Raw genomic sequence first — 14,250 nt, 5'->3', positions numbered from 1 at the left:
GGGAGAGTCATTGTCCTCCGCACGCGCACACACGCAACCTGGTCAGCGCTTGTGCGTGCATGTACTCCCAGAAAAGACTGTGTACATCCTCAGTGAAGTGAAAAAAAAATCACGTCAGAAATGAGTCCAGCTTTTCATTATTTCATCCTGCTAACAGCCTCCAGACAGCACAGTGGATTTGTTGGGTTTTTTTTGTGTGTGTGTGTGAGTGTGTGTGTGTATCTTACAAAAATTAGCAGTGTCAGTTCGTGCAATCATATTATGTCTTGGGAGAGTCATTGTCCTCCGCACGCGCACACACGCAACCTGGTCAGCGCTTGTGCGTGCATGTACTCCCAGAAAAGACTGTGTACATCCTCAGTGAAGTGAAAAAAAAATCACGTCAGAAATGAGTCCAGCTTTTCATTATTTCATCCTGCTAACAGCCTCCAGACAGCACAGTGGATTTGTTTTGTGTGCGTGTTCGCGCGTGCATGTGTGGGTGCGTGTGCGTGCACGAGCATGTGTGGGCGTGCGCACATACGCGTTCAGGAGCACATGTGCGCATGTGATCACGTGTCCGCGCGCGTGTGTGCGCAGAGTGCAATGGTACCAAACGTATGGAACCAAGATGCACTCTAAATGCAATGCAACACAAATGGGATGAATTAATCAATGTCATGTGACATACAAAGCACCAATCAAATGGCAAGGATCCACTCAGCCATTATATAAAAAACACCGTCAGTGCAAGTCAGTGTATCAGTGCAGCGCACCACAGCACAGCTCATCTGAAGATGTTAAATCTATCATAAACATAATTTTACAGATACAAGAAGGAATGAAAATACAACTTTTTTACCAAGACATTACAACATAAATATTACAAATAATTACTTTTTAGACTATTCAAAATGCATTCTCCACCTCATGTAGCGCAAGAGAGAGAGAGAGAGAGAGAGAGAGAAAGTTGCAGCTGTAGATTCCTGTTTTCATCAGCCAAACTCGGAGAGAAAATGATTAATCTGTTGGGAAATAATTACTTTATAAATGCAGCGTCCAGCGGCACAAAGCGTGGTATCCAGCTGGAAACACAACGGGTGGCATTGGCAGATGAATTGCGCGGCAATGTGGGGGTTAAATGCACGCAAGTTAGTGTGTTTGCTACTATGTCCAGAAGAAATTCCACACTTTTCAGCTCTACACTCTATATGATTTGTATTTATTTTGTCAGAACATTTTATTTTGACACTCATTGGGACTTCCTGCTGTTGGACCAGTTTAACATTCTGTCCTGTTTGCATAAAGAGATGCCATGGCTAGGTACAGCAAACAAATCCTTCCAACAAGGAGTCAAATGGTTTGTTTTAGCGCACTGATCAAAACATAAAGTACATAAACAGATTTAGATGAATAGATCTTTGACAGAGAAAACTCATATTTTCATTCACTTAAAAAATCTTTTTTTTAGATTCATTCCATCAGGAACATAAAACTGTTACAAAGCATACAGAGTTTGACTTTCAGCAGGGCTAGGGAGTGATTGTGAAACCACAACTACTGCAGCTGATTTCAAATGAGCTGCAACACCGCATGCATGTCAGTTAGCAGTCTCTTAAAGTCACATTTTTTTTAACTTGTGATAATAGCTATCACATCATTTCCCAGTTCACATGCAACACTTCCTCCATGATATCCCTGTTACTCCAGATAGTCCACAGAGTAAACCTTAATAGATATTTGCTCTTCTGTAGATTGTTTCACAACGCTAAACTGACCTTGATATTTAAATTTAACCTTAAAGCTCAGACTCACGTTCCATCCTCATTGCTTCTGTAGAAAACCAGGAAAGGGTCAGACTTGCCAAAAAAGTCTTTCTTGTCTAGCTTGTTGGCACACAACTGCATAGTAGCAATATCCTGCAAAAGAAAACAACCAAAAAAGACAATTTAATCATTTAGAAGGCAGCTTGTTTTCCTCTGAAAACTGAGGGTGCATTTCTGGGACTCAGGCACAAAAAAATCTGAACCTGAGACGTAGGCCATGGAAAAACGTGTGCATAATGATGTCGCAAATGCGAGAATATATCAAAATTCTAAGCACTCAAAGTCAGAAAGGATAATGCATAGATTAGTCTAACTGCAACCCAACTACTGACTTAAATTACATACTTTTTTAGTGGGAGACACTGAATGTACATACGTATGTAATAAAAATAATCATGGAAGCACAGGAAATGGCTTCATACAAACTGTATGCATGGCTTGTTAAAACAGATAATGAGGGACCATTGCCAAACTAGTGCTGTTATGAACCTAACAAGCAAGAGAGTATGACTTTTAAGGGCCCTGTCCCACTGGGGGAGAGGATCAATTGCGCATGAATTGAGTACAGAAATTATGGGCGTTCGTTGTCATCCGCAACAAAAATGGCCAAAAATGACAAATGTCCCAGTATGAAGTACGGATATATTAATAATATATAGCGAATATATGATGAACAATCACGGTTATATAACGCATGTAGTGATAAAATAAGCTCACTCGGGCCTTTCGGCATCACTATTCACAGCAACAATACAGGCTCTGGAGCAATTACTGGACTTGGACAAGTTGATCACAGAGTTAATGTTCATGTTGTCATGCGACGGTTAACTGTTCATGAGTTTGGGGAGCGGGAGTGGGGAAGCTGCTGGGGTGTGAGATGGTGTTTTTTTTTTTTTGAGAGAGTGTCAGAGAAAACAGACTTCAGTATGAGTTGTGGCTAAACAGCAATTCTTCCTTTTGTTGCTGTTAAATAAAAGTCCTGGAGGAGACCTGATTGCAGCAGCCACGTCTTTGTGGATCTACACAGCCGGACCGGCACTGACTGGCAGGTATGTCGCTTTCTGCCACATATAGTACTTTGGGTTTACGTGACGTGTTTGTTATGCATTCACAAATCAGCTGCAAAGCAGATGTAATAAAAACGCTTTATTCGTGGCCAATTTGTATGCATTCGCTACAACATATTTTAGTTTGTGATGTGGACATGATGGGCAGGCGATATATCTGTTTTACACACTATCCCAGTCCGCTGCCAAGCCGCAAATCCCCATCAGGTGCGGATATCAGTGGTTAACAGCAGATATACAGCGCATAGAGTGAGTATGTATTGTGTATGAATTGAGTATGTATGGAGTATGTAAGGCGGATGTTATCCGCATCCAGATTTTTGAGCTGCTCAAAAATCTGGATGCGGACATGCGTGCCTCTGCAGATGATCATGGACGTGTTCGGATGACGGTCGACTCATACAGGCATGTTACACGGATATTGCGGATGTTTGGCGAATATGGGCCAATTTTTTGCGCAATCCATACACAAGTCCTCCTACACGCCAGTGGGACAGGGCCCTAAGGAGGTCTCAGGCCCAGTCATGTTTTGCAACACTTGCATCTAAGCTGATTTCCCAAAGGAGTGCTGCCTGATAGCATTTTGTGTGAGTCCACCTGAGCAGGCACATCACTGGACAAATGCCTGGAAACTTAATTTTTTATGGAGCACTGCCACCTATGTCCCACCTGCACTCAGCAAGCTGTGTACAACTCTGTGTAACTCTAGGCAAATTTGCTTTACACTTAACCCTCAACTCTTGATATCATGGAATAATTCTTTTTGTGCTTGGTGTAAACATTGGATTCCGAGTTGCATAGAGCAAGTATCAGGACCCTGAGCCAGGACCGAGATAGTTAAAATGCCTGGGAGACTGGCCAGCCTCCCTTCAATTTTGAACATATTCAAAACTAGCATAACTTTAAATTTCCAAATTTGTGCTGATCTATGCTGAGAAAAGCATGCAGACTTCCCCTAGCACACACATACTTGCCTAGGTGTGACACTTACTCGAGCATTCTATCAAGAGAAAGCAGGCAGGTTAGGTGCGAAAAAAAAAAAAGACTTCTGGCAAGCAGTGTTGCCACAGTTACTTTGAAAAAAACTAATCCGATTACTGATTACCCCTTGAAAAAGTAAAGTATTACTGTACTGTTTATTCAATTTTAAAAGTACCTTAGCTAGATTAGTAGTTACTTTATTAGTTACCTTCATCTGCTGAATGTAACTAAAGTAACTAATGTAAGGGTTTATGTTTTTAATGTTAAGCACTTTGGACACCAGTCGGTGCTGTAAAGTGCTTTATAAATAAATGTTGATTGATTGAAGGGTCCCTTCACACATAGCAGGAATAAGTAGGAATCAGGGTGAATAGTTGTAGTGACAGGTGTACAAGGCGGTAGAGGCAGCTCCAATTTTTCCCGAATGGCATGCAATTCCTCCTTCGTGCACTAGTCGGCTTCAATCATGTTATGTGTGAAGGGGCCTTAACTGTGGCAACACTGCTGGCAAAGCAAGAATGAGAGATAAGCTGTTTGCAATCTATCAAGACTCTTTTTGTTTGTTTTTGCACATTTGTACTATTGTTTTGTGACTGTCCCTGTGCTGCTGCAACATCGTTAATTTACCCGTCGTAGGATGATTAAAGGATTATCTTATCTTATCTGATCTTATCTTATCTTATCTCACTAGTTAACTAGTAAGACTTTCAGTGCAATGAATTGGCCATGAGAGCACCAAGAGTGGGTCAACAAACAGACTACTTGGGACATCGGTGCTATGAGTTCAATGTCTGACATCACTTGTAAGGTTTATGTCAGAAGTAGTTTGAGAAAAATGCAACTCTTTCCTGCAAAAGAGTCACTACAGAATGTATGGTCATCTAATGTATGTAACAAAATGTAAAACTAGTGTGGCCAAATGTGAAATTAATGCTGAAATAGAACTAATGAACTTGTGAAGGAAACTCGTGCCTGATATCAAGGACATAGAATAACGGCTCAAATAGCTTTCCACACAAAGAACAATACTGTAGACTTGTAGACAGTTAGACCTAGGTCACAGATTGAATTCACTAATCAGACACTTCGATAGGTAGATAAATGGACAGATGGATGGACAGTTGGGTGGCTATTTGAATAGATCGAGTAGATCAGATAGACAGACACATAGATGGATGATGGATGCTTAGAGAGAGAGAGAGAGAGAGAGAGAGAGAGAGAGAGAGAGAGAGAGAGAGAGAGAGAGAGAGAGAGAGAGAGATGAGACAGTGAGACAACTTAATGAGCCGTTTTAGGCATTGCCTCCAGCAGGAAGCACCATGGGAAACCAAGCTTGTCACGAACAGATTGGCGTTGTCAGTTTAGACACTGATATGTCTATGCAAACACAATAGGAGAAATCAACCAGTTTACAGTGAAAACAATCTTGACATTTAATTTTAAGCATTTGAAGAATTGCTGGGGACGCAACATTCACCATTCATTTAACATTCATTAAATGCCGCAAACTCATTTAATGATTTCTTTTCAAAACAGTGACAAACGACTGCAACAAAACTATTGATACAGTCAAAGCTGACAAAACACCTTAAAATGTTTCAACAAAAGTTGGTTGTGTGTATATAAAGTGAGAGCGATATACTGACCCTACAGTTACTGAGCTCCTCCGCAGTTAAGATAATGTTTCCACATTTCTTTCCTGGAATCCCACTGGGAAGAAAAATAGAGAGTGAGAGGGTAAGTGAAGCATGACATAAACAACTGGCCATCCAGAGCTATTATGTTACTGAGACAGCAGTGTCCTGACACGCTGACTATTGTATTTAAAAGGAAATAACACATACGTACAAATGTTTATGCATTTCTGTATGTCATTTTTGAAACTGAGTAGAATCATCACACACATCTTTCGGGATGATTCTACCCCCCCCACTAACCGATCACAAAAGTGATGATTCTACTCAGTTTCAAAAGTGACATACAGAAATGCATAAACATTTCTATTCCATCACTTTGTCTTTTTTTTTGTCAGAAGGAATGTAATGTACATTGTTATTAGACCAAGTGAGAAACGTAAAACCTGCATACTGCATCTCACACTTAAAGTGCTTTGAAAATAATTTCACCCTCCTACCATTTTCATATAAATTGCTCATTAATGTCCCACAGAAACCTCTTGAGCCTTGGTTATTCATAAAATGTCTTTTTTATGACTTGCATTTCATGAGGCTGCTTTGGCAGGAATGTCCCCAACTGTGATTCCCAACTGGAATCTGCCCAATAGCAAGAGTTGCTCACTGCTCAGCCAAACCAGAGCATATGGATGTAAATGCCTTTCTCAAGGGTGACTCAGTGCTGGAAATGATGGAAGGGCAAGGTGTCTCACTCCTCTACACAGATTATTTTTATTTTACTCAGCCAAAAAGCAAATCAGACAATTTAGTAACAAGCTCACTTGGCATTTAAACTACTGATATATATATATATATATATATATATATATATATATATATATATATATATATATATATATATATATATATATATATATATATATATATAGAACAACAAAAGAAACACAAATATGTTTTAATATTGCTTTATGAGTAAAATTTGTATTTGTGTCAGATTTTGTACAGGATGTTACATACAATGGTAAATGAACGATTACTTGAATTTATCGAGTCAATAAACAGAAAGGTAACATTTCGTATCAGACCACAGTCAATAGCGCCTGTGACCACCATATGCTGTAATTAATACAGCTAAAGCTCTACACATGGAATTCGCTAAATGGTTAATTTCCTGTGGATGACTGGCCTGCCACTCCTCCCTCAAAGCATTCTGAAGATGACCAACAGTGTTTGGTACGAGAGCGAACACTACGATCCAGAATATCTCATATGAGGGGTGATAATTCTCAGTGGTTTCACAGTTCTGCTAATCTGGTAACCGCTAATTATTAAAGCTAATGTTCTCATTATGGGATTAGCTTTTCAGTTAACTTTGAAAACCATCATCGGACCAGTTATCTTCGATACGTTTTGGTCCGATAATTTTTAGACTAACATATTTTTGCAGACGTGGTGAACAAAGCTTAACAGTTACAAACATTTATTAAGTCTAAAATCAGTTGAGTACCTATCTGTTAAATATTTTGTAGTATATGTGGGGTTCTATTCTCTGCAGAGAAGAGCTGGTTCCATTCTCTACAGGCAAAGAAGAACTAGTCACAAAAAATAAAAAAGCTCATTTCTTTTGACCCCATATTGATACACTGGCAATATCACCCAAGTCATCCAGAGGCATACAGTTTTAACTTATGGTTAAAATTTTAACCAAACTAAAAGTTATTTAAATTAACATCACGTCTGAGGCTTTATAAAGTGAAAAAAAATAAAAATAAAATAATATATATATATATATATATATATATATATATATATATATATATATATATATATATATATATATATATATATATAATTCAGAAATTTTTGGGTGGTTTATCGGTTTAGCTTTATAAAATATAACTTTCAGTTAGCTGATTAGCTGTTATCAAAGCTAACTGTTTTGGTTATCTGTGCCCACCGCTGATAATTCTAAAATTCTTTTTTTTTTTTTTTTTTTACAGAATTATGATATCTATACATATTTACACAATGAGTCACCATCAGTTTGTTTACAGCTTCCAAAACCCATATGGACGGAGCGTTTAAAACTTTAAAGTAATGCAAGTTTCGTATATGTGCTTTGACATAGAAAACCACTCTGTTGCTTATAATTAGTTCATTGTGGCCATGTCATTCTTTACATACCATGACTATACAACTGATCTTGCTGAAATAAAAAATACATGGATGTTGTTTGTTGCAGTTGATCATAATATATGTACTGAAATTATTATTATTTTATTTATTTATTTTTGGCAATTACTGTTAAAAAACACCAGATAGGTTTATTTTTACTATAGAAGTTGAATATGAACTTGGGGTCAATGAACATTTTGAGCCAAATTTCAAGTCTGTAGGTGCATATTTTCAGCATTTTTCAAACCCAATACCTTCATCGGCTCCATCCATATGGGTTTTTGGAACCAAATGACCCAAAAATTATCCTGTTATGGTTTATTCCATGTATATTTCCATATTCCATGCAAACTTTTATAGATTTCCAAAGTTTTGAAATAACACAACTGTCTACTCATAAGTGTTCTATGGGTCTGTCGGGTGTCCTCCCTGTGTCAAGGAACCTGCTCCTTAACTGGCTGATAGTCGACACATGAACATTTAAACATCTGGCTATGTTCTATGCTGTCAAACAGCATTCAGCATGCCAGTGGTGCATTCAGGAAGAGATTTAGTGATGTGTGGCATGGCTAAAATGCAACAAATAAAAAATTGTGTCATTTACTTTTATAGGCCCCTCATACCCCAACGAAGTCACCACTCCTTTTTTTTTTTCACCACTCCTAATTGTTACCGACGGCAGGTCTTTGCTCAAAACACACCACACTGCTGTACTTCTGGCCAGGTGATTGTGTCCATGGTTGTGTTTGTGTGTAAATACAACCACCATGTTCCATGACTCATTATTTATAATCTACATCTCCATGGTGGACTCAAAATGACTATTACTGTCCTCCCTATTGTTTGTACAGAAACTTTCATTTCTTTTGTTGTTGAGTATATATCAACCATATACCACTGGTCAATATCATGTCATATACAACATTCCACACTTAGAGACAATAGGTCAAAACTATTACATCAACAAGAGAGTTTTTGGATCTTTACATTGAGGGCAACCTTATACCTCATATATATATGAATATCTCTCTCACTGCGGTATTGTATCACTTCCTGTTCCGGAGCACAGCGGTGTTTTTCTGTATCTGTTAGCTGTTTAATCTGCGCAGTTAGATTGATCTAGTTATCTAGATTACGATTTGTTTCCTAGTGTAATCTTTACGTGCCTTAACTAAAGCACTCCTTCTGCTGAATCACCTCTAAATTATTTACACATTATTCACTTTGCGTGTTTTAGGAATCCGCTAGCTTAGCGTAGCTACTAGCTCTTAGCCGATTTTGCATGGCGGCTTCTCCTGTCTCTCCTGCACTTTTCTGCTCTGGGTGTGAAATGTTTAGTTATTCCTCGGCCTCCTTTAGCAGTAACGGTACTTGTAATAAGTGTAGCTTATTCGTAGCTTTGGAGGCCAGGCTGGGCGAATTGGAGACTCGGCTCCTGTTTTGAAACAAGGTTCGGTCAGATCGGCACACAGAAATGATCACACAGACTGCATTTTGCTAGAACAAACAGGCGTATGTTTATTCCCCACAAAAGCAGTTACATCAAACACAAGTGGTTGCAGGTGGTTAAGGTGGAGAGCCAACACCTTCGGCAGAGTGCGCTTGTCAACCGGCTGGGCGTTTGTACGCAACCCGCAGCAGACTCTATCGGAGCATGGCTCTGCCCCCTCTTTTCTAGTGTGTGCGCGAAGGGAGGGTGAGTGGCCATCTCAAACTCCCAGGCGCACTTAATTCCTTTAATCAACAGGCATCTGAAAGTTATTTCCTCTTGCAAAAACATAATGACCCCAGCTCTTCACTCCCAGTTCAGAATGACCCCAGCATGCTTCACTCCCAGTCGTTAGTGGCTACAAAAACAAATTCAGTGTAATAATAACAAGTACATCATTAGGGTTACTTTAAGACAGGGGCAAAACAACATAATCTTTTCTCCACACAGCTCCGCACCGTGGAAAATTCTACAGCTAGCCAGGCCCCTGTAGTCGGTGCGGACCAAGGTAGCTTAGACGCCGTTAGTTACCCCCTGGCAGATCCCGAGCAGCCGGGAAAGCAGGCCGACTGGGTGACTGTGAGGAGGAAGCGTAGTTCTAAACAGAAGCCCCGTGTACACCGCCAACCTGTTCACATCTCTAACCGTTTTTCCCCACTCGGCGACACACCCACCGAGGATCAAACTCTGGTTATTGGCGACTCTGTTTTGCGAAATGTGAAGTTAGCGACACCAGCAACCATAGTCAATTGTCTTCCAGGGGCCAGAGCAGGCGACATTGAAGGAAATTTGAAACTGCTGGCTAAGGCTAAGCGTAAATTTGGTAAGATTGTAATTCACGTCGGCAGTAATGACACCCGGTTACGCTAATCGGAGGTCACTAAAATTAACATTAAATCGGTGTGTAACTTTGCAAAAACAATGTCGGACTCTGTAGTTTTCTCTGGGCCCCTCCCCAATCAGACCGGGAGTGACATGTTTAGCCGCATGTTCTCCTTGAATTGCTGGCTGTCTGAGTGGTGTCCAAAAAATGAGGTGGGCTTCATAGATAATTGGCAAAGCTTCTGGGGAAAACCTGGTCTTGCTAGGAGAGATGGCATCCATCCCACTTTGGATGGAGCAGCTCTCATTTCTAGAAATCTGGCCAATTTTCTTAAATCCTCCAAACCGTGACTATCCAGGGTTGGGACCAGGAAGCAGAGTTGTAGTCTTACACACCTCTCTGCAGCTTCTCTCCCCCTGCCATCCCCTCATTACCCCATCCCCGTAGAGACGGTGCCTGCTCCCAGACTACCAATAACCAGCAAAAATCTATTTAAGCATAAAAATTCAAAAAGAAAAAATAATAGAGCACCTTCAACTGCACCACAGACTAAAACAGTTAAATGTGGTCTATTAAACATTAGGTCTCTCTCTTCTAAGTCCCTGTTGGTAAATGATATAATAATTGATCAACATATTGATTTATTCTGCCTTACAGAAACCTGGTTACAGCAGGATGAATATGTTAGTTTAAATGAGTCAACTCCCCCGAGTCACACTAACTGTCAGAATGCTCGTAGCACGGGCCGGGGCGGAGGATTAGCAGCAATCTTCCATTCCAGCTTATTAATTAATCAAAAACCCAGACAGAGCTTTAATTCATTTGAAAGCTTGACTCTTAGTCTTGTCCATCCAAATTGGAAGTCCCAAAAACCAGTTTTATTTGTTATTATCTATCGTCCACCTGGTCGTTACTGTGAGTTTCTCTGTGAATTTTCAGACCTTTTGTCTGACTTAGTGCTTAGCTCAGATAAGATAATTATAGTGGGCGATTTTAACATCCACACAGATGCTGAGAATGACAGCCTCAACACTGCATTTAATCTATTATTAGACTCTATTGGCTTTGCTCAAAAAGTAAATGAGTCCACCCACCACTTTAATCATATCTTAGATCTTGTTCTGACTTATGGTATGGAAATAGAAGACTTAACAGTATTCCCTGAAAACTCCCTTCTGTCTAATCATTTCTTAATAACATTTACATTTACTCTGATGGACTACCCAGCAGTGGGGAATAAGTTTCATTACACTAGAAGTCTTTCAGAAAGCGCTGTAACTAGGTTTAAGGATATGATTCCTTCTTTATGTTCTCTAATGCCATATACCAACACAGTGCAGAGTAGCTACCTAAACTCTGTAAGTGAGATAGAGTATCTCATCAATAGTTTTACATCCTCATTGAAGACAACTTTGGATGCTGTAGCTCCTCTAAAAAAGAGAGCTTTAAATCAGAAGTGCCTGACTCCGTGGTATAACTCACAAACTCGTAGCTTAAAGCAGATAACCCGTAAGTTGGAGAGGAAATGGTGTCTCACTAATTTAGAAGATCTTCACTTAGCCTGGAAAAAGAGTCTGTTGCTCTATAAAAAAAGCCCTCCGTAAAGCTAGGACATCTTTCTACTCATCACTAATTGAAGAAAATAAGAACAACCCCAGGTTTCTTTTCAGCACTGTAGCCAGGCTGACAAAGAGTCAGAGCTCTATTGAGCTCAGTATTCCATTAACTTTAACTAGTAATGACTTCATGACTTTCTTTGCTAACAAAATTTTAACTATTAGAGAAAAAATTACTCATAACCATCCCAAAGACGTATCGTTATCTTTGGCTGCTTTCAGTGATGCCGGTATTTGGTTAGACTCTTTCTCTCCGATTGTTCTGTCTGAGTTATTTTCATTAGTTACTTCATCCAAACCATCAACATGTTTATTAGACCCCATTCCTACCAGGCTGCTCAAGGAAGCCCTACCATTATTTAATGCTTCGATCTTAAATATGATCAATCTATCTTTGTTAGTTGGCTATGTACCACAGGCTTTTAAGGTGGCAGTAATTAAACCATTACTTAAAAAGCCATCACTTGACCCAGCTATCTTAGCTAATTATAGGCCAATCTCCAACCTTCCTTTTCTCTCAAAAATTCTTGAAAGGGTAGTTGTAAAACAGCTAACTGATCATCTGCAGAGGAATGGTCTATTTGAAGAGTTTCAGTCAGGTTTTAGAATTCATCATAGTACAGAAACAGCATTAGTGAAGGTTACAAATGATCTTCTTATGGCCTCGGACAGTGGACTCATCTCTGTGCTTGTTCTGTTAGACCTCAGTGCTGCTTTTGATACTGTTGACCATAAAATTTTATTACAGAGATTAGAGCATGCCATAGGTATTAAAGGCACTGCGCTGCGGTGGTTTGAATCATATTTGTCTAATAGATTACAATTTGTTCATGTAAATGGGGAATCTTCTTCACAGACTAAAGTTAATTATGGAGTTCCACAAGGTTCTGTGCTAGGACCAATTTTATTCACTTTATACATGCTTCCCTTAGGCAGTATTATTAGACGGTATTGCTTAAATTTTCATTGTTACGCAGATGATACCCAGCTTTATCTATCCATGAAGCCAGAGGACACACACCAATTAGCTAAACTGCAGGATTGTCTTACAGACATAAAGACATGGATGACCTCTAATTTCCTGCTTTTAAACTCAGATAAAACTGAAGTTATTGTACTTGGCCCCACAAATCTTAGAAACATGGTGTCTAACCAGATCCTTACTCTGGATGGCATTACCCTGACCTCTAGTAATACTGTGAGAAATCTTGGAGTCATTTTTGATCAGGATATGTCATTCAAAGCGCATATTAAACAAATATGTAGGACTGCTTTTTTGCATTTACGCCATATCTCTAAAATCAGAAAGGTCTTGTCTCAGAGTGATGCTGAAAAACTAATTCATGCATTTATTTCCTCTAGGCTGGACTATTGTAATTCATTATTATCAGGTTGTCCTAAAAGTTCCCTAAAAAGCCTTCAGTTAATTCAAAATGTTGCAGCTAGAGTACTGACGGGGACTAGAAGGAGAGAGCATATCTCACCCATATTGGCCTCTCTTCATTGGCTTCCTGTTAATTCTAGAATAGAATTTAAAATTCTTCTTCTTACTTATAAGGTTTTGAATAATCAGGTCCCATCTTATCTTAGGGACCTCGTAGTACCATATCACCCCAATAGAGTGCTTCGCTCTCAGACTGCAGGCTTACTTGTAGTTCCTAGGGTTTGTAAGAGTAGAATGGGAGGCAGAGCCTTCAGCTTTCAGGCTCCTCTCCTGTGGAACCAGCTCCCAATTCAGATCAGGGAGACAGACACCCTCTCTACTTTTAAGATTAGGCTTAAAACTTTCCTTTTTGCTAAAGCTTATAGTTAGGGCTGGATCAGGTGACCCTGAACCATCCCTTAGTTATGCTGCTATAGACGTAGACTGCTGGGGGGTTCCCATGATGCACTGTTTCTTTCTCTTTTTGCTCTGTATGAACCACTCTGCATTTAATCATTAGTGATTGATCTCTGCTCCCCTCCACAGCATGTCTTTTTCCTGGTTCTCTCCCTCAGCCCCAACCAGTCCCAGCAGAAGACTGCCCCTCCCTGAGCCTGGTTCTGCTGGAGGTTTCTTCCTGTTAAAAGGGAGTTTTTCCTTCCCACTGTAGCCAAGTGCTTGCTCACAGGAGGTCGTTTTGACCGTTGGGGTTTTACATAATTATTGTATGGCCTTGCCTTACAATATAAAGCGCCTTGGGGCAACTGTTTGTTGTGATTTGGCGCTATATAAAAAAATTGATTGATTGATTGATACCCAGCTCTTAATGAAGATCTAATGATCTCCCTACGGCAATAAAACAGTCAGATTCTGTAGAGACTTTCAAGTCCAGATGAAGATGCATTTATTCTCCCTCTTGTATGGCTGGCATACTGGCATACAATGGTACTATGCTTCCTGTCCTTTTAAATTCATTTTATTAGCAATGGGGGGGGGGGGGGTCTTGGCCTCAACTTCATCTAAGTTCTGGCTCTGTTAGTGAAGTTTAGGGCTAATGCCTAGCGATCACCTTAGTATTTTCTCTGCTTTCCTGTTGATTTAATGCTGATGAACTGTACCTTAGGTGTTGTCTTTCTGGCTAACTGATTCTGTTATTTTTCTCTCTACATGTGTAACATCTGCAGGAAACTCCTATGGATGTTCTACCCGTCAGTGATAGACAGTGTCTTCTTTCACA

The 14,250-nt window shown here is 39.8% G+C and overlaps 1 protein-coding gene across 1 annotated transcript in view; it reads right to left on the bottom strand.

Annotated features, from left to right (window-relative positions):
* The window catches only part of LOC117512201 (copine-9-like), a 524,667-nt gene that overhangs the window by 181,290 nt on the left and 329,127 nt on the right, over nucleotides 1-14,250 (bottom strand). Inside the window, exons 8-9 of the mRNA XM_034172192.1 lie at nucleotides 5,500-5,563; nucleotides 1,795-1,898 (exon numbers count right to left, since the gene is read on the bottom strand). Of these exons, the coding sequence (XP_034028083.1) occupies nucleotides 1,795-1,898; nucleotides 5,500-5,563 (168 nt within the window). The remainder of the gene's footprint in view (nucleotides 1-1,794; nucleotides 1,899-5,499; nucleotides 5,564-14,250) is intronic.

Source organism: Thalassophryne amazonica, chromosome 6, assembly GCF_902500255.1.
Source record: "Thalassophryne amazonica chromosome 6, fThaAma1.1, whole genome shotgun sequence".
NCBI lineage: Eukaryota > Metazoa > Chordata > Actinopteri > Batrachoidiformes > Batrachoididae > Thalassophryne > Thalassophryne amazonica.
Note: the sequence above shows the minus strand (reverse complement) of the source record. Positions and strands in the feature narration are given on the sequence as shown.